At 34.4% G+C, this 20,891-nt stretch overlaps 4 protein-coding genes across 5 annotated transcripts; 3 read left to right on the forward strand and 1 right to left on the reverse strand.

Annotated features, from left to right (window-relative positions):
- The first annotated feature begins 1,894 nt into the window (after positions 1 to 1,894).
- On the forward strand, positions 1,895 to 3,893 carry LOC104751336 (putative arabinosyltransferase ARAD1). Its single transcript, XM_010473256.3, has 2 exons — positions 1,895 to 3,107; positions 3,199 to 3,893. The coding sequence occupies exons 1-2, from the start codon at positions 2,259 to 2,261 to the stop codon at positions 3,727 to 3,729; spliced, it is 1,380 nt and encodes a 459-aa protein (XP_010471558.1). The 5' UTR covers positions 1,895 to 2,258; the 3' UTR covers positions 3,730 to 3,893.
- A 30-nt stretch (positions 3,894 to 3,923) lies between these two features.
- LOC104751337 (protein IQ-DOMAIN 31) lies at positions 3,924 to 7,670 on the reverse strand. The gene is made up of 7 exons (XM_010473258.3): positions 7,269 to 7,670; positions 6,597 to 6,698; positions 6,176 to 6,475; positions 5,870 to 6,073; positions 5,634 to 5,708; positions 4,414 to 5,485; positions 3,924 to 4,261 (listed from the first exon to the last, which is right to left on the reverse strand). Exons 2-7 carry the CDS (start codon positions 6,675 to 6,677, stop codon positions 4,230 to 4,232), a joined length of 1,764 nt encoding a protein of 587 aa, XP_010471560.2. The 5' UTR covers positions 6,678 to 6,698; positions 7,269 to 7,670; the 3' UTR covers positions 3,924 to 4,229.
- A 293-nt stretch (positions 7,671 to 7,963) lies between these two features.
- Positions 7,964 to 9,814, forward strand: LOC104751338 (tRNase Z TRZ1). Of its 2 annotated transcripts, none has more exons than XM_010473259.3 (8): positions 7,964 to 8,329; positions 8,475 to 8,637; positions 8,719 to 8,789; positions 8,880 to 8,975; positions 9,055 to 9,168; positions 9,297 to 9,365; positions 9,454 to 9,528; positions 9,627 to 9,814. In XM_010473259.3, exons 1-8 carry the CDS (start codon positions 8,150 to 8,152, stop codon positions 9,699 to 9,701), a joined length of 843 nt encoding a protein of 280 aa, XP_010471561.1. In that variant the 5' UTR covers positions 7,964 to 8,149; the 3' UTR covers positions 9,702 to 9,814. The 2 variants fall into 2 exon arrangements, 1 of the variants encoding a protein (XP_010471561.1); XR_015583529.1 differs by having other exon boundaries at positions 7,972 to 8,329; positions 9,055 to 9,203.
- A 5,023-nt stretch (positions 9,815 to 14,837) lies between these two features.
- Positions 14,838 to 19,327, forward strand: LOC104751339 (isochorismate synthase 1, chloroplastic). The gene is made up of 13 exons (XM_010473260.3): positions 14,838 to 15,237; positions 15,340 to 15,528; positions 16,656 to 17,042; positions 17,145 to 17,408; positions 17,500 to 17,574; positions 17,668 to 17,736; positions 17,848 to 17,966; positions 18,068 to 18,125; positions 18,222 to 18,332; positions 18,446 to 18,530; positions 18,637 to 18,734; positions 18,854 to 18,946; positions 19,040 to 19,327. The coding sequence occupies exons 1-13, from the start codon at positions 15,118 to 15,120 to the stop codon at positions 19,091 to 19,093; spliced, it is 1,722 nt and encodes a 573-aa protein (XP_010471562.2). The 5' UTR covers positions 14,838 to 15,117; the 3' UTR covers positions 19,094 to 19,327.
- Positions 19,328 to 20,891: the final 1,564 nt, after the last annotated feature.

A 20,891-nucleotide genomic window follows, 5' to 3' on the forward strand; every position in this document is an offset into this window, starting at 1 on the left:
AATTATTATTTGAAGATCTATGCAATTTTTTTTTTGTTTGGTTTCCCTTTAACTAGATTTAGTTGAACTTCATTAAATCAAATAATTCAATAATAAATATTTAATATTTCTAAATTTAGTAAAAACTTATAAATCCAAAACAAATCCACATGATGCCTATGTTGACTTAAGCTTGAAGAAAGCTTGAGTCACAATAAATCCTAATCCTACCAAGTTGTGGTTTCTAAAGGATTAGGATAATGACAAGTTATATTCAGGAGTTATTTGAATATAAAGCCTAATAGAAATAGGAATTGGTGTTATGAGTTCTCTATATAAAGAGATGCAGGGTGTTGCATAATTTATATAGTTGAGAGAACAAAAGAGAAAAGGTTTAGGTTTTGAGAGAGTTTCCTAAAGACTAATAAAAGAGAGTGATTCTTTTAATTTTTGTTCTATATATCTTTGAGACATTGTTACGTTCAATATCTAGAAACTATATTTGCCTATATGTGTTGTTATTATATATGTGGACTGTGGAGGGAGGGGGAGGGAGAGCGAGAGCGAGAGGGAGAGTTAAATACTGATAGTTTATCTGTAAGAGTTAGGGGCAACGAAAAAAGAATCATGCTGAGCTTGTGAGTGTCATTCGTTGATTTTAATCTTTACATTTAACCAATTGTTATGTAATGACAATATAATATTAAAAAACTAATGTTTGAGTTAATAATATTTTCGTGGCCATGACATTGACAGCCAGAAGTGGAGAATGTACTCACAATTCATGCACTTCCAAATTTCCTAAACTATTTTCCTAGTTTTGTGCATTTCTACGGGGACAGCTCCATTCGTATCCGGTTTACCTTCAGCCCGCTCTATATCCTTTGTACTTTAATGAAGTGGTACTAAAAAAACTTGATCCATCCGACAAGTTTCTGGTCAGATTTGTCGAATTTTTAAGCCATTTTAGTGGACCTATCACTATCGGTACGGCGACCATAGAATGTAATGTCTTATTTTGTTGTGTTGGTATACCATGGATTTCGTTTGTCTTGATACTCTTTGATTGTCTTACTACTGATCAAGACTGGAAACTAAGAGACACAGGCTCCGATTCGGATGAGGAAAGCTAAGATAAATCCCAATTAATGCTTGTGTTGTGTTATATTATATATCTGTTGTGTCTCATGGTGGATTGATATAACTAAATGAAATAATGTTTTCCGTAAGCTCAATTTGCTTTAGCTGTGAATAATTATATTTCCAAAAGATTCTTACTTTGAATTCTTTCGGGACAAATAGTTTTTTTTATTTTACTGAAGATTTTCATTATATAATACAATGTGGAATATATGGGTGGAATACGTTTTTGAAATCCTAAAGCCGGAAGAAACAGAGATATCCCCGGAAACTTAAACCCGATATTCGGAAAAAATTACAACACAAAAGCCAAAAAAGAAACCCTAAAAAACATCAAAGAAGTCGGAAGATAACATAAGTCGCGGGACTACAACCTCAAGAATCGATGTCGAAAAGATCTGCAAACGCAAAAGGAAGAGATCCAATGATAGAGATCACCGCGAAGATTTGACCCATCTGAAAACGAATACCTCAAACAACTAAGCAAGGAAAGCGAATCTAATTCCTAACCACCTAATCTTTAACCAAGTATCTAAATCTAGAACTTTGCATCCCCACAAGAGGTCACTGCGCAAAAGAGATTAGCCTTACGAGAACAGAAAATGAACAACCACGGAAAAAAGACCTATTTATTTTTCTAATCTAAGACTGTGAAGGAAACTTAGTTTTATTTTCTAAGTTTATATGAAATAATAACTCTAATAAAAACTCTGTAAATTTGGAGTTTTCCCAAAAGTGGTGTATATTACATCGGAAGTGTAGTGAACAGAGGAAAGGGTCTGGTCTGCCGTCTGGGGACTAAACAATCGCAGAAAAAATGCAAATTACATTATTCACCTCAATATACGCACAAAAATACACCAACAAATAAAATAAAAGTCAATCGCTTGAGAAATCTGAAGATCCTAAAGACTAACTCCAAAGTCCTCTCTAAAATTCTTACAAAATCTCTCTTAGTATTATATCAGCCAAGAAGAGAAGAGTGAAAGATTCATCAAACTCTCTGCTCTTCATCGATGATGGTCGAAAGCTGAAACCTTTTTTTTTCCTTTTTTTTCCGCAAATCGATTAGCCGACAAGAAAATAAAACCCAACCCACTCACTTTGGTTTTTGTTTGGATGATTGAGGTTCGCAAAGAATGTCGGAAAAGAGTATGCTTTCTTCAAAACTCCTCTTTTACACGATCACTGTTTCGACGCTACTCTTCATTGTCTCTTCTCTCTTCTTCCTCCAACGCGACGAATCTTCTTCTTTCACTTCAAGTTTAGTTCGCAAGCTGATGATTCTTCCAAGAACAGACATCAAGAACCAGGACTTGGGTTCAATCGATACTAAATGCGGTCGAAACCGAGGTGTGTTGAAGGTGTTTATGTACGATCTTCCCTCTGAGTTTCACTTTGGGATATTGAATTGGCACAGCAAAGGATCTGAGGTTTGGCCTAATATCAAGAACATTAGTACAGTCCCTTCTTATCCTGGCGGGTTAAATCGGCAACACAGTGTAGAGTATTGGCTTACACTTGATCTATTAGCTTCAGAGACACCTGAAATCAATAGACCATGTAGTGCAGTTAGAGTGAAGAACTCGATTGAAGCTGACATTGTTTTTGTACCCTTCTTTGCTTCTTTGAGTTACAATCGGAAATCTAAGCTCCGCGGGAACGAAACCGTTAGTGTTGATAGATTGTTGCAGGAGAGATTAGTTGAGTTCTTGAAAAATCAAGATGAGTGGAAAAGATTTGATGGGAAAGATCATTTGATTGTAGCTCATCATCCAAACAGTTTGCTCTATGCAAGAAACTTGCTTGGATCCGCAATGTTTGTTCTCTCGGATTTTGGAAGGTACCCTTCTGCGATTGCCAATCTTGAGAAAGACATCATTGCGCCTTACTTGCACGTTGTTAAGACTGTCTCTAACAATGATTCTGCTCCGTTTGAGAAGCGTCCTGTATTGGCATATTTCCAAGGAGCAATCTACAGAAAAGATGCAAGTGTTTTTGAGTTTTTCTTCTCTAAGTCTTATTAGTTCTGTTACTGAGTATAAATAATCTCAATCATTATTTTTTTTGGTGTCTTAGGGTGGAAGTATTCGTCAAGAGCTGTATAACCTTCTTAAAGATGAGAAAGATGTTCACTTTGCATTTGGAACTGTAAGAGGGAACGGGACTAAACAAACTGGTAAAGGAATGGCTTCCTCGAAGTTTTGTCTCAATATCGCTGGTGACACTCCTTCCTCTAATCGTCTTTTCGATGCCATAGTGAGCCATTGTGTTCCTGTTATAATCAGTGATCAGATTGAGCTTCCGTTTGAAGATGCTCTAGACTATTCAAGTTTCTCTGTGTTTGTGCATTCCTCTGAAGCTGTAAAGAAAGGTTTTTTGGTGAATCTTCTCAGAGGGATTAAAAAGGATCAGTGGAAGAAGAAGTGGGAGAGACTGAAAGAGGTTGTTGAATGTTTTGAGTATCGGTTCCCTTCGCGTCCTGGAGATTCTGTGAATATGATCTGGTCAGCTGTTTCTCATAAGCTTGCTTCACTTCAGTTTGATGTCCATAGAAAGAATCGGTACCGTAGATCTGATATTTTGGATAGAAACCGATCAGAAATATGAAAAGAACTACTTGAACAAAATTCCATTTTCTCTTCATTCTTCATGTTTGTAATGCTTCGTGAATGGAAGATCATAGACCAGAATTCAGCTGATCTAATCTTTACTCTGTAGTTTTGCCTGCGGCAACCTTAGAACTTAAAACTTTAGAAGGCTTCATCCAAAAAGATTGTGTTGTAACTTATGAAAGGATACCATTCTAAAATAATCACAGATTCATATAAGAAAAAGTTTAATATCTTCAAAGTAATGTACGATAAAAACCAGAATAAAAAAGAAGAAGATCCAAAAGTCTTGTGGAAGCAACGTTATCACCTCAGGACACACTCACATTTGCAGAAACGTAGGGCCAACGATAACACTTGGCCAACATAAACACACACACAATCACAGACTCATAATCTAAGCTTTTAAATAGATAGATGGTTGCATTCTCGTGTTGGGGTAACGTCCCTACTATAGAATCAAGAACGATAAAGGCTTCAACTTTCTGCAGCAATTTATCACCTCTTCCGTTCTGCTGGAGTTGTCTTGGCTGCAAAGTCAAAACACAGTTCAGAGTCGTAGATGTAAGAAGATGTAAAATTTATGTAGTGATTTTCAGTAAGATCATGGGATAAAGCACTCAGGGAGGTTTGGAAAATTTAGTTTGGTCTTATTAAAAATGTAATAGTGTTTGGCACTAACCATTTCCTTCTCGGGAGGACAGAAGAGGTTTCTCCTTCTTATTCCCGGTTTTGTCACCTGAGTTTGTGAGTCTCGTTGTTCTTGGGGAATTAGAGGTGATCCTGCCGTTGCCTGAAGATGGTAGAGAATGACGTCTAGGAACAGTGGCTTTCTCAGTTCCATCTTGCTCAGCAGACTTTGGTGAGCCTTGCAGCCTTAGCTTTGCTTTTGCAGATTTAGTTGCTTGCATATAGCTTGGGATTGATGGGCTAGTCTGACTGTGCCCATTACTCTCTTCACGCTCGGTCTTGCTAGTAGCTGAACCCTTCTTCCTGGATTTCTGGTTCTCCTTCCCAGCTGAATTCTCTTTATTCTTTGGATTGGGAGACCGTTCTTCTTTGGTATCCTTTTCTATTGAGGCTTTTTCCTCCACCATGGCTCTTTCGTTGCTGTCAATTTGGTTGACCAGTGATGAATCAAGTGCTTCATTGGTTTCTAATGGTGCAGGAGTATGTACTTCCACCTCAGGAACATGTACCTCCTCCTCAGGCTGTTCAGGCATTTCTTGGTTTTTCTTTTCGTCACATACATTCACAGGTTCTTCTGCAGTTTTATGTACCAGCGGATATGATGACTCAGTTATCTTCTCCACGCCAAGCTTTGGCTTCTCGACTTCCCTATGAGGGGATCGTTGAGGTTGGATAGAGCTCTCAACTACAGGATTATGTACCTTCCTCAAGCTACGTTTAACTTTTTCAAGTTCAATCTGAGGATCTTCAACAGCGGGTGGCTCTATTGACTGGCTTGAAACTTTCCGGAAACTTCGTTTGGGTTTCTCAAACTCAAAAGATGCCTGTACTGAGGAACTTTCCAAGCTTGCAGCAGGAACTTTACGGACACTCTTCTTGGGTTTAGCAGATTCAGCCTCGACTAAAAGCTTGTTCTGAGGTTTTCTGCCTACTATTTTCTTCGGTTGAGGAATTGGTTTCCAGAAGCATGAGGCTGACCAGTTCTCTAACCAGATCAAGTTTGAGTTTGGATTAGATGAATCATAGGCGTGTACAGGTATCACTTTTGGTGATGAAGCGAGAAGCTGCAAACACAATTATCCATCAAGATTTTAAAATAAAGTAGAGAGACTCTATAACATAAGCGAGAAATTGTAATATTGTATACAAACTTGGCTCCTTATCTGTTTCTCCCTAATTCATTACAATAACTAGCTCAATCGAGAAGCGTACCTTCAGAGCAAAAGCATTGGATGTAAGTTTCTTGATTCCAAGGTATGCATCTGTAGGGTTTGCAAGCTTGTTCCCCTGATAAATAAAAAATCCAGTTCTAATTTGATAAGAGAATAAACATATTTCTCGACCAATCCCAACTACAATATTATCCTGCACTAAGTTTGTATCTAAGGGCCACAGTTCACCATTAGCAAGGGAACTTGAACTTACAAAGAAGCAAAAAGTATCCTTACCTGAAACAGTTGTAATCTGCATTTCCTAAGAACTTGAACTCCAATGTCAGACTTCCTGATCTCTCTTCCTCGAGCAAATGCTTGCAACCTGACAATTCCCATGACAGAGAAAAGAGTTGCAACAGCTTGTCTCCTAACCAGGTGACCACGGATAAGTGCTTGTAACCTTATTATGCCTTTGAGTGCCCAAAAGGCACGCCGAGCCTTCACACAATAAGCTCAGATCAGGATATACAGAAGAAAAAAAAAACGAATAGCTGCAATCAAAAGAACCAAGCCTACAATCCAAAGAGATGAAAACATTACCAAGTAACCTCTAAACGCAGCCTGAATAGACGTTGCTGCAATCTCTTGTTGGATTTTCTCTGCATCAGATAGTGAATCATATTGAACAGGTGCAACAATTTGAGAATCTGTTGGTTTTTCCTCAGGTAGCTCAATTTCATCATCTGAGATCACTTCAGGTTTCACATTTTGTGTCTCTAAGATACCACCGCTTCTATCAACGGTATTGGTGGCTGGAATTGCAAAAGAAGGAAGATCTGATACCACATCTGATTCTTCTACCTTGGCAGTAACCACTACCTCTTTTCCACTCACAACTATCTGGGCATTATAACCATAGTTAAAACAAAAAACATGTAACTGTATAAAGCAAGATAGTAGCTTAAAACCATTCCACACATTTGTTTAGACTAGCAATCATCACAGACATATTAAACATTACCTCTTTTTTTTTGGAACCACTAGATTTAGATGTTTTTTTTCCAAGCAATACATTCTTTAACCACTTTGTAGACTTCCCCATGATGTATGGAACTCAAAACACCTGCAACATTTTCCAAGCTTATGATTACTACTACCAAATAATCAAAAATGAAGACAATTTAACAATAAAATAATTAGTTGAAGGGTAACATCATTTTGTTTAGAATCAACTCTAATAATTAAGCTTTGAAAAGATAATTAAAAAAACTTAATCATTAACGAAATGGAAAGAATCAAGAAAGAACAATAATGATTACCCATATAAGTTAACAAATTTTGGCATTTTTAAATTAAGTAAAAAAACTCAGAGATTGGAATTAATGATGTGCAAAAAAGAGCCAGATCTGGAACTCACACTGTAAACAGAAGAACCCTAAGGACTCAAAAATCCACCTTTCCAAAAATGGACAACAAACAAACAAAAAACACCGACAGAGTCAAACAACAAAACCCAAAACAGAGAGATCCCTCTAGAATCCAACACTACTTGAACAATGTCCTAAAAATTATCGGGTTTCCAAGTTCGAGTTAACCGTCCGGATCTCTCTTGTTCTTAAATCCGAGTCCGATTCAGACCAAAAGAAAGAAGAAGACAATAAAAAAAAAAATATATATATATATATATATATACCGTAGAAATCTAAAGCGGCGATGTGTTTTGTTAATTGAATGCTCCCATTAGCGTCTCTCTCTCTCTCTTCCCGGAGCTGCTTGATGCTCTGAAAACTGTTCCTCTCTGGTGGTGGTATAGTTGTTTCAGTGACCAGAAGGAAAGAGAAAATATATATTTTTTGTTTTTTTTTGGGTCCATTTTTATATATATTTCTAAATTTAACCCAACAAAAAGTAAAGCGCATCTCCATAACTCTAATCTTACGCCGTTAATTTCTAGCCGTTCGATCATCTCCGAAAAAATTAATTGAACTAAAATTTACTTTTTACAGAAAAATTCGAAAGTGGGGAAAAAATAAAAGAAGTGAGGAGAGCCATCCTTTTTTTTTTTAATAAAGCTGTGAAAACATTAAATGTGATTAGATTAGACAGATAAAAAGGTACATACGTACTAAAGTCATCTTAATTTTTTAAAAATACACTAAAACATTAGAGATATTTTAATTGAAATTGCTCAGATTTTGTTTGTATTAGTCGTCATCGTCGTCGAGATTACTTCAAAAACAAGTGTGAGAAGAATGCTGCTACGTTGATCTGAAGCATTCCTGTGAATTTACTTCTGTACCCTTCCACTGTTGTTGAATACGAAAGACTAATCACTTTGTGCGAGTGGGCACGTGGCTATTTTATTAGTGCTTTCCACGCGCGAAAATCAAACTCTCAGTTAATGGGCCTAATGAAGCCCAGTCTAAAATTAATTTGATCATATTTTCCGGCGCATGGAAGAAAAAAAAACATCGTGCGACATTTCATCGAACACGTTGTGCTCAATTGTTGAACGAGAGGTGAGAACGACGAAGGCACAGGGGAAAATTCGATAAACCCTAAGGGACAGTGGAGATGGAGAAGAAGGAAGCAATGCAAATCGAAGGTTACCCTATCGAGGGATTGTCGATTGGAGGGCACGAGACGTGTATCATATTCCCATCTCTTCGGATAGCTTTCGACATCGGTCGTTGCCCACATCGCGCTATTTCACAGGACTTCCTCTTTATCTCTCACTCTCACATGGATCACATCGTAAGTATAATTTTCTGAGCAATTTTGATAAACCCTTGTTGAGCCACCCTGTGTTTTATTATTATCATTAGCCTATTGCTCTGTTACTGTTACGGTGTCACATTCTCAAAATTGTAAGCTTAAACTTTTAGTGTTGTTATGCTAGGGTGGATTGCCAATGTATGTTGCGACTAGAGGCTTGTACAAAATGAAGCCTCCAACGATTATAGTGCCCAAATCGATTAAAGAAACTGTTGAGAGTTTGTTTGAGGTTCACAGAAAGTTAGATTCTTCAGAGCTAAAGCACAATCTTGTTGGCTTGGACATTGGTAATTTTAACCTCTAGCATTCATTGCACCCCGATGATTTTGGGTTTTTTCTTATAATCTTGGGAACTTCTTGGTGTGTAGGGGAGGAGTTTATTATAAGGAAAGATCTCAAAGTCAAAGCCTTTAAGACATACCATGTCATCCAAAGCCAGGTTTCTTTCATTGAAACCACTTGAGCTTTTTGGATATCTTCGCGTTTCGTGTCTTCGTTGAATTTATGCTTTCGTGTGATATTTTTGCAGGGTTATGTAGTGTATTCAACTAGATATAAGCTCAAGCAGGAGTATATTGGCCTATCTGGGAATGAAATTAAGAACTTGAAGGCTTCAGGTGTTGAGGTTTGTCTATCACAAAGTCAATAGGTTTGCAATGGTCTTTCCAATATATAAGCCTGGTTACTGATTTTGGATATTGTAGATAACAAACAGCATAACAACTCCTGAAGTCGCTTTTACCGGAGATACAACGTCGGATTTTGTAGTTGATGAAAACAATGATGATGTTCTCAAGGCAAAGGTTCTCGTCATGGAGGTGAATATTTTGCTGCTGATATGAATTAGGACAATGTGCGTGAATCTTAATGAAATTCTTTTTCCTGGTCCAAGTTTCATGGCTTTGTATTAAAGGGAGCTGTGTTGTCTCTATTTACTCTTGTGCAGAGCACATTTCTTGATGATTCAGTATCCGTAGAGCATGCAAGAGATTATGGACATATCCATTTATCTGAGGTCAGGGTCCTCGTTTCTTTGAAATCCCTTGTTACTCTCTGTCTCTTGGTGCTCATAAAAGTTTTTTTTCTGGTTCTTCAAACTGCAGATAGTAAATCATGCTGAAAAGTTTGAAAACAAAGCAATCCTGCTGATCCACTTTTCGGCTCGGTATACAGTGAAGGTGTGTTTTCTTTATCCAATCTGGTTATGGAACAGTAGAAATGTAGTTACTTTCTTCCTTGTAGTAGTGGGGTTAGTCATCTTTGAGATTTTTCGCAGGAAATCGAAGATGCCGTTTCTGCATTGCCTCCACCTCTAGAGGGACGTGTGTTTGCATTAACACGAGGATTCTAAACAAGAACAGTCACTCTTTGTAGGTTTTACACACTTACGTTTCTGTTGGCCAAGTTTTTGTATTGCACATGTAAACGTTGTATTCTCTCGTTGAAAATTTAAACTTTCTTGTATCCCAATGAATTAGAAGTAGAAATTACAGAGTGCATCCGATGACAACAAGATCAGATATACAGAGAAAATAGCATTGTTTCTTTGCAACAATATTGCTATGTAATTCAAAGTAAGGTGCATGATCAACCATTAAGTTCACAACCAAGGTTTCTACAAGAGGGCCCAGAGGTCTCAAAACAGGGTATAAGATTAAGCCCACGATGGCTTGTGGGATTGGCAGTTTTATTCCTGCAGATTAGCGGACTAATTATTTTTCTTTTATATCACAAAATCAATTATCTATAAATAAATAAATAAATAAATATATATATACTAATGGCCCGCACGATATGGGGATTTTAAAATTATTGAAAAAACTATATTATAAACGCTAAACAAAATTTTTAAATATATTATAACAATTATTACAATAATCAAAAGCTAAATTATATCCCACCAAAACTTTTGCCAAATACTAACTAAAATAAAGACCCGCCCGTTTTTACCCCGCCCGTCCGCCTATTGTTCTCAACTTATTTCTAACCAAATCAAAAGTTCTCATATATTTTTCTATATACCTAGGTTTAAACGGTTTACGAACCAAATCAGATAAAAAACCAAATAAATCCGCTTTGGAACCAATTTTAAAATGGTTTACCATTCTAATTTTCCAAATTTCAAAATCGTTTCTCAATTACTTGATCAAGTAGCTTTTGTTTCAGTACTGGAATCATTGACATTATCCAGAAGAAAAAACTCTAGATTTTGATCAGAAACACCAACCATCGATTAATCTTCGGAACTTATAACACTACTAACTGTAGAATCGCTTTTGGAACCTCCATCAGTGTCTCCATCCTCGATTAATATAGCGGACTTTATATACTTTGATTCCATTTCATTGCATATGATAACTTCCATCGAGGAACCTGCAAGAATCAAAGACCTACAATAGATAAACAAAATTATATCAGAAAAAAATCAAAGCTTTCGATATAAACATGTTAATTTATGTAGATATAATGTTATTTTCTTAATTAGCTTTCCTATTACGTTTCAAAAATAATAATTCTTTTGACATAACTTATGTTATTCTTTTTAGATTTGTTATTTCCTATTTACTGATTAATAATAATATACATGTTTAATGAATTATTTTTTTGTTTATACATGTCAAAATCTAATTGAAAAAACACATAATATAATTACCGTACAATGAATTTAATATATGTTTTAATAATTTTCTTTTTGATTTAGGAAATTGTTTTTTAGATATAAACATGTAAATTTTATGTAGATTTAATTCTATTATCTTAATTAGCTGTTTTGAAAAATAATAATATTTGACATATGTCAACATCTCTTCAGTATACTTGACACGTGTCATGATCCTATTAATGTCTAACTTTGAAAACCTAACTTTAACTTTGTAAACCTAACCTTATATAATAAGATTTTATGATTAGTTATTTTTTATAATTTCTTGATATTTTAAAAATATTTTTCTTTGAAAATTGGAAATTTGTGTAAAATTGACACTTGTCACGATCTGGTGAATTAGTTACTTTTGAAATTGACACGTGTCACATCTGGTGAGTTAGTAAAAAAAAATATTTTAAAATTAGAAATTTGTGTAAAATTGACAATTGTCACGTTCTGGTGAATTAGTAATTTTTGAAATTGACACGTGTCACAATCTCGTGAGTTAGTAACTTTTCAAACAATACTTTATATAATAAGATATATAATAGCATGTGGTGATTTAATAGACCATTTTTATAAAATGAATACAAGATATTATGATTGATCGTGTCTCTGAAAAAAATGTTGGTCTGATTTGCAGCTCCTGCCGCGTAAGGTAAGCTAATCAATCGCATTACCCATTTCTTTGTATTTTTTAATTATGACCAGCGATCAAATGTTTGGGATTTAGACAACTTGTGTATTAGTTAATTGGACTACTTATGTCCCAAGTTGTCTAACCATGTCTAGGGTTCAACTCTTTTACTCGTTCTCCTCCTTGTAATATAAGTCAATTGGCCTTACGTCTTAAGTTGTCAAATATATATACTAGATTTAAAATATTGGATTTTTTAATGGAGTATGAATATTTTGAAATGTAGATTTAGTCGTAGAGTAATTATATTGTACCCCTATTTCCTAATTTTCTGTTAACTCTCATTTTATGTGTTTATGTTATTCTCCTTACTTTTTTGGTTCACCATCTGAAATTATTTTGACTGGTTCAAATGAGTCAAATCGGAAAAAAAACAATGTTTAACTTACATACGAAAGAAAATACGGTCTTTTTGTCCAAAAAAGAAAAAAAAACATACGAAAGAAAATACGGATGTCCATGAATTATTGCGTACCGTATTTAGGTTTAATTATTATTATTTATTTTGTTGTTTAAAAAAATTTAACTTTTGCTGATCATATTGGTCTAAATTTAGTAGGGTGTTTAATATATCTGGATCTTATGGTCTGTTTATGTAAAAGTAGTCCATTTAAAATAAAATAACCATTTTTGTTTTTGATCATAGAATTTTTGGACTTTGAACAACCGAACTAAAGATTAAAACAAGTGAATAATTTTTGCAAGTACTGTAGTATTATCTTTCGTAAGAAGTAAGAACTCAAAACTCCAGATATACTCCTAGCAATAAATTATGCATGCTTGTCAAAAAAAAAAAAAAAGAACAAAAATATTCATGCTTTGACACATTCAAAATATATATATTCATGCAAGAATTTAATAAAATTGTTACTGGATTATATCGTTCGTAATTAAGAATTCGAATCGTTAATGCTAAATTGTTAGCGTCAGAACGTGAAAACAACACATACTACCGTTAAACTTTATATAGTGAATAAAATTGTACATTAGGTTATCTAAATTGAACTAACATTTCTCTAGATATTTAATTAACCAAATCTAATTTTTCTAGTTAACAGAAGTGATTAGTACACTGTACACTCATATAGACATGTTTACATATAATACTATTTTTAGACATAAGTAAATGCAGAAAAAATCGTAGCATCTACTACAACACACGTTCAAAGTCACGAATAACAATAAAATTATGTTCATGGTGACCGCGTCCAGCATTTTAAAAGTTTAAAAGTCGTACTATAATATCTCTAGGAACGTGTGTAGTTTGCAGTTTATTCAGTTCTACGTCAGACAACGCTTGTTGAATTATGGATTCACTCGACTGGACTATTTGAAAGACTTCTTAAATTCTAAAATTTCTACAGTAATAGATAGCTCGATCGTGATGATAATTAAATAAGAATTTGACTTCCAAATTAAGTCTAGTCCTTTTAAAGTCTTAAGATATGTCGTTTTGACCACTTTGTTTCAATCCGACAAAAAATCTAAAAACAAAGAATAATCGTCTTCTCGAAAATTAACCGGTGAGCCATCGTAATCATCATATGTACACATGGAAATAAAATGTGTGTGTTCGGTTATTTCAGGGAAATTTTGGGGGAAATTGCTGTAGCTCTCCACTCTTTCACTCTGGTCTGATTGTATTTGACTCATAATGTAATAGCGGTAAATGGCGATGATTCTGGAAGAGCCAAATTAAGTGAGTTTCCCAGCAAAGAAGATACTCAAAGGAGTTGACTCCTCAAATAATGCAAATATCTGACGTTCTTTTCAAATAGTATTGATTTTTCCTAATGTAGTTTACATCGGACACTAATACAAATTTTGTAAATATAAACCATTATTTTACAATGACTACTTATAAATAATACTTTGTATTAAAGTGATGTTTAAGATTTTTTATACATATTAATAAATTATTTAATTTTTGGCTTTTTAAAAAAACTAAATCATCATTTACACACCTAATTAATTAAACAAAATTCAACCAATAATAAAAATTCCCAAAATAGAATCAGTCAACAACAACAAAAAAACACTAAGTAATTTTGCAATGAAAAATTGAAAACAACTATATAAATTTGATACAATTTTTTCCTCATTGAAAACATCACTAAAACTGATATGGATGAAGTAATATTCAAGGATTGTTCTATTTCAGGAAAAATAATATCCATGTTCACCTTAATCACCTTAAAAACTCGTTAAAAACCGACTATGAACAAGAATTTTGTCTAGTATGATTTACATTTTTTAATATAGTGAACTAAGTACAAGTAATAACATAGTGATCTCTAGTTCACTATTTTTTAATATAGTGAACTAGAGATCAAGAAGTGCAACTAAGTACAAGTAATAACATCATCACATGGTGTCAGTTCACTTCCTTTTTGTCTTGATTAAAAGGACCCATATACTTACATTCTGTTTGTCAAAAAAAAATACTTACATTCTAAGTATTTATTTTGGTTAAACCTTTAACTAGTTACTGGTAGCATAATGGTTTATACTAATATTCTTATCATATATAGTCTCATTATCCTAATTTAAATCGGAAAACATTTCTAAAAGCTCATTTGCTTTAAGAACCTTTTTATTAGAAATAGTGTGGTATATCAAAAAGGCCATGGCCGGATTGTGAGCCTCCCTCCGGCTGGAGTGGCATTGAGACGCCTAGCTATCATCATATTCATATAACATCCGACACGAGAGAGAACCGTTTTACGTTAATTAAGTCTTAAATGAGAATCCAATCATCCATCCACTTGAGAATGTTGTCCATGCGTCATTGATTTATGTAATTTTACACTACCTCATTTGTAACAATTTGGAACTTTGAAGATATAACATGCATTAACACCTTTGAATAATAATAATAAAAAACATGCAGTAACACAAACGATCATGAAAATGAAGATCTTTGGTTGACAAGGGAAAAAAAAATACAAACGATTAAATACATTAATTCTCAAAGAAAATATTTATCTATTTGGTTTCTAATAATATTTTAATTTGTTTTTATCTTATAAGTAATAGACCTATCAAATAACTGATTAAATGAATAATTGAAAATAAAATGTTAGACTAACTGTAGAAAATATTCTTTACGTAATTGAAGAAAAAGAAGAGATTGACCAAAAAAAAAAAGAAGCAAAAACTTCGAAGTAGTTTACTGGAGAAAAATTCTGAGAAATTTAAAAATGTGAAAGGTGAACTGAATCTTCAAAATTGGTGGGGCCCAGCTACAAATCCATTGTATAACCCATCTCTATTTTTATGATCCATTCTTCAAATCTCTCTCTCTCTCAACTCAAACCCAAAACACAAAAATCTCTCTACCATTACTCTTTTATTTGCTCCAAAAACAAAGCAATTTAAAAAAAAAAAAATCAACCAAAGAAGAACTCTCTCTTAAGAATTTCTCCAATGGCGTCGCTTCAACTGTCTTCTCATTTTCTGGCCTCAAACACTAAAAAACACAGCTCCATTATTTCACTCTCTCATTATAATTACTCTCCAACTCCATTCACTAGATTCTCCCGCAAGGTTTTTTTCCTGTTCTCACTGTTTTTTTTTTGTTTCTTATCTGTTTATATAAGAGAACGTTACAAAATTTTAACTCAATTGTTGGATAAATTAAATTTACAGAAGTACGAGTCATGTTCCATGTCTATGAATGGTTGTGAGGGAGATTTCAAGACGCCACTTGGTACAGTTGAGACAAGGACTATGACTGCTGTTTTATCTCCAGCAGCCGCCACTGACAAGCTTATCTCCGCCGTCTCTGAACTCAAATCTCAACCTCCTCCTTTTTCTTCCGGAGTCGTCCGTTTACAGGTACTACTAACATCCCATCCCTCTGTTTTATTTTTTTTTGGTAAGAGGACATAATCCCATTTGCTTCAAAGTGAAAGAATGGGATCACGCCACGTGGTCTTTTTACATTGGCCTGTCTTGATATCGCTTCCCCTAGCTAGCTTCGTCGTTCCCCACCAGCTTACCGTATCTTTGTGTTTGTGCCTAATCATTTTTTTACGTGTATTTTTTAATACGAGCGCCTAGTACCTTTTTTATTTTATCGTACTACACGAACTGTTTTTAAAACCACAGATTCGTATATTTTACTTTTAAAACCTGCTCTTAATCAACCTTTTTTCGTGGGTATAGTAATTAATTATTTCGTAATCATTTAGAATTCAACTTTATTGTTAAAAAAAAAATACACGATCATAATTTACATATCAAAGTGGTTCCTTATCTTTAAAAAGAATTGGGGTCGGTTGACAAAAAGTCTTAACAGTGTTACTCACTATTATCATAAATCGTTGTTGTTGCTTTTGTTTTGATCATTTTCTTTGTCAACCACATACATTTGTAATCATAAAGTATCACTACAAGATATAGTATACAAGAAACCAATAAGATATGGTTATTAAAATTTTATTAATTCTTTATGAATCGGGTCGTACTAGAGATTCCGCTAGTCAATCGAAGTATTAAATTGGACATTAAAATGAATCTTTTTCCATTTAGTCAATTTAAGGTAGACCAGATTTATTTTTCTTTTAATAATAGTCAATTTTATCAAAACATTTTGAGAATATAAAATTATTTTTCTTCAGGAAAGATTAATTGACTCTGGTTATTAATCTTAATCTAATTAAATACTATTTTGTACTTAATTGTTATAGTATCTGATTACAGTTGGGAGTTGGCTAAAGTTTAATGTTAACTTTAGTTTAGCGCCTAGTAAATTAGTAATGATTTTGCGTTGATGGCCCAAAAAAAAGAAGAGTAATGATTAGAAAACTATAGGCTCCACTTTGGTGTAAAGGCGGCGATCACATACAGTCACTCCCGCATTAACATGTAGTTTTTTTTTTTTTTTTTTTTTTCCTCCTAAAATTCGAATTTTCCCGCGCAATTCTGATTAAAAAAAAACCTAAAATTGGATATGGTTGCAGGTACCAATTGACCAGCAAATCGGAGCAATTGATTGGCTTCAAGCCCAGAATGAGATTCTGCCTCGTTGTTTCTTCTCTCGTCGCAGTGACGTCGGTCGTCCCGATCTTCTTCTCGATCTAGCGAGAGAGAACGACAACGGCAACGGGAATAACGGGGACGGTTCAGTTTCATCTGATCGTAATCTTGTGAGCGTTGCTGGGATCGGTTCTGCAGTGTTCTTCCGTGACCTTGATCCTTTCTCTCACGATGATTGGAGATCCATCCGAAGGTTTTTGTCTTCAAAGTCACCTCTGATTCGTGCCTATGGTGGTATGCGATTTGATCCTAATGGAAAGATTGCTGTGGAATGGGAACCTTTTGGTGCCTTTTACTTTTCAGTGCCTCAGGTAATTTTTTTTTATTCTGTTTTTTTAAGAGAATTTTTTTTGGAGTATGAGTTGTTGTTGTTGTTGTGTGACTGGGGCTGATTGATACACGTACACGTACAGGTTGAGTTTAATGAATTTGGGGGAAGTTCAATGTTGGCTGCAACTGTTGCTTGGGATGATGAACTCTCTTGGACACTGGAAAATGCTATTGAAGCACTTCAGGAGACTATGCTTCAGGTTTCTTCTGTTGTCATGAGGTTACGAAACAAATCTCTTGGAGTATCTGTTTTGAGCAAGAATCATGTTCCTACCAAAGGTGCTTATTTCCCTGCTGTAGAGAAGGCTTTGGAGATGATCAAGCTGAAAAGCTCTTCTCTTAACAAGGTTAGTTTAGAGACCTGTGTTTCGTTTCTATTCTTCAAAAACAATTATGGTTTTTTTGATTAACTGATGTTTTCTCGGGTCGTGAAATCAGGTTGTGCTTGCTCGTAACAGCAGAATTATTACGGATACTGACATTGATCCCATTGCTTGGCTAGCACAGTTGCAGGTGTGTTTTTATCTCTGTGATATTATATAGTAGTCAATTTTCAGATTAAGTCTATGTTTAGACTTGGATCTCACTCTTATTGGTGTGTGACAGAGCGAAGGACATGATGCATATCAGTTCTGTCTTCAACCACCAGGTGCACCAGCTTTTATTGGCAACACGGTAGGTTATAAGTAGTCCGTTGGTACATTATTTGATTTACAAGAGCTGTTGATAAAGATGTGCACCTTTGTTGTTCCCATCTAACTTGTGACATACATCTGTGTGAAACAGCCTGAGAGACTTTTCCAAAGGAATCAATTAGGTGTCTGCAGTGAAGCTTTGGCTGCAACTAGACCTAGAGCTGCTTCAAGGGCTCGTGATATGGAGATTGAGCGTGACTTACTAACCAGGTCAATTTTAACTCTAGTGCTTTGAACAATTATAGAATCGATTTCTCCAGTCTCCATTGAAATTTTCTGGTATACTGATGTGATTTGCTAAACTGTTGCAGTCCGAAAGACGACCTTGAGTTCTCTATTGTACGAGAGAATATAAGAGAAAAGTTAAATGTAAGTTCAATCTTGATGTTCTGCAGCTTCAATCTTTCTTTTCTGGATAATCCGTTTGATATATGTTTTCTTATTATCCTTCCTTCTCCTTTACAGGGTATCTGTGACAGAGTTGTTGTTAAGCCCCAAAAAACTGTGAGGAAGCTTGCAAGAGTGCAGCATCTATATTCTCAATTGGCAGGGAAACTTAGGAGGGAAGATGATGAGGTGAGATAAATAATATTTGAATGACTTTTCTACCTTATGTTGCAAATGTTATCTCCACTCTCTTCATTGCTTTGAATTAGGTTTAACTCTTGGTCTTAAATATCTATCTACAGTTTGAAATCTTGGCTGCTCTGCATCCAACTCCAGCTGTTTGTGGGCTTCCAGCAGAAGAAGCTAGGCTTTTGATTAAGGAAATAGGTAAATTATCTATCTGCCTTGGTTCAACTATCTCCTAGTACTATAAATGCCTATGCTTTCTTAGAGATTAACAATGGTGCTTACACAAATGTTTTGCTGCTTATAGAATCGTTCGATAGAGGAATGTATGCTGGACCTGTCGGGTTTTTTGGTAGAGAGGAGAGTGAATTTGCAGTGGGAATCAGATCAGCTCTAGTCGAAAAGGTTTGATCTCTCTCCCAATATAAAGAAGCACACTTGCACTAAACTAAATCAAAGCAAAACTGATCATTGCGTTTTTGCTACAACTGTCAAACGCTGAACTGTTCTATTTCTATTTACAGGGTCTTGGGGCGTTGATCTATGCGGGGACAGGGATAGTAGCAGGAAGCGATCCATCTTCAGAGTGGAATGAGCTTGATCTTAAGATATCTCAGGTACGAGTTTTTCTTATGTAAATTTGACATCACACTTCTTTGTTTCCAAAACCTTAAATATATTCCTTCTTTTTGTTGTTGTTGTTTTTGCAGTTCACGAAGTCAATTGAATATGAACCAAAAACAGCTCTGCATGCGATTAATTGAAGAACTAGTAACATTTGTATTTGATTGTTTGTTTGTATGGGGATGATGATGATTGATGGGGTTTTCACAATAGAAAGCAATGTTGTCTCTCTTGTAAATAAAAGGAATAATTAATTGCTTTTATCTGATTGTTAATGGGCTGAGCTCTTATTGGTTGTAACTAGGTGAGGCCGTTTATGATTGTTAATGAGCTTCTATAGTGTATGTTTTTCGTCAGAAGCTGATGTTCCATAATATGGAAAATGTGTTTTTCTTTTCTCAATCTTCTTATATAGGGATGTTGTGGTGGGTAAAAAAACCCCATCAATCTGTGTTAGAAATAGTTGACAAAATAATGATACTAATGTGTTAAAAATTAGAAGTTGCTATTCGAGTTATAACGTATACATATAAGTATATGATTGTTAGCCTATTCTCGAACACAATACTGGTTTATCTAATTTTTAAAGGGAATCTTGTGTTTGGTTCTAAGAGGTTTGGGATAATCATTTCCACATCTACACGCTCTTTGACAAAGAAAAGAAGATGTGAGAAAAAGTATTATGACTTTAATTAAATTTCAATTTGGTGAAAACGAAGAATTTGAAAATGTGCAATACTGTTTGAAGAAGTATATTTTGGTTTTAGTTTCTTCAATGATTCATTTTTTAACCATTCCAAATTTTAAGAAAAGTGGATTCTCATAATAGATTCCACTAGATACTCGTTTTCTAACAAAATCAAAAATTTATCTTAAACAAGTTCTAAGTCTTTGACATTTATGATTCTACAGCTTTCAAAATCTGATAACTGGTCTCTTATCCCCCAGCCGAATAAATGAGGGAAAATATATAAAGAAAAAAATGGAAAGATGATGACATTTCCTTACACAATCCACACTTCAAAAAAACAACCGTTCTTTTTTTATATACATTCAAATTTTAATTAAAATTATTTTATTAAAAAATGGCTAAGATAGATAACCGAACAGTTTTTGTTGTTCGGTTCGACTTTGGTTATAGGTTTTGAACTGATCCCAAATATTAAAATTATTTTGGTTATGTTTGATTCTCAGTGAACCGATTTTTATTCTCAAAATTGAGCAGAACCAAAATAATTTTAACATTCACGATCAATTTAAAATCTATTCCAACCATTTTTGAGTGAAAGAAAAAAGGAACGGTTTTTAATGGTGACCAAAATATTTCACTTCACCGAATCGGTCTTTTAAAACTGAACCCAAATAACTGACATCACAAACCGAATCAAATTGAAATTGTGTTTATGCAGATGGTAACCCAAATATTAATATTCCTTTATAGTTAGCGTCACGATAATTTTCTTTAGTTAGTTTAAGAAACTACTTTTATTAAACTAACTATTTCATCCAACAACCTTACTCGCCAAATCTTTTAATGTATTGGTCTGTCTATAGGAACATTAAAAAGTATCCTTTTTATAAGATGAAGAAGAATCAAAACACGTCAAAAACAACAAACACAAGTGTAAAATGAGATAGTAGTAGTTCAAAATAAAATAAAATAAAAGAATGGGGAGAGCATGTAAAAAGCGAAGAATAAAACGAAGGCTAGCTTGACGATAGAGAATGGAATTAGATTTCCCCATTATCTCCACTCTAACTCCCACATTTATTATTCCTTCCCCTTTATGCCCTCCACCTCAATTCAGGTTTATACATTTTGTTTTAACAACACTACATATTTTAATTAACCAACCCCATCTCTTCCTTTTATATATTTTAGTAATCACAATGCTTAGGTCTCTTTAATTATCTACTACACTCACTCGTATCTAAACA

Source organism: Camelina sativa, chromosome 16 (genome assembly GCF_030686135.1).
Source record: "Camelina sativa cultivar CO46 ecotype springtype chromosome 16, ASM3068613v1".
Taxonomy (NCBI): Eukaryota; Viridiplantae; Streptophyta; class Magnoliopsida; order Brassicales; family Brassicaceae; genus Camelina; species Camelina sativa.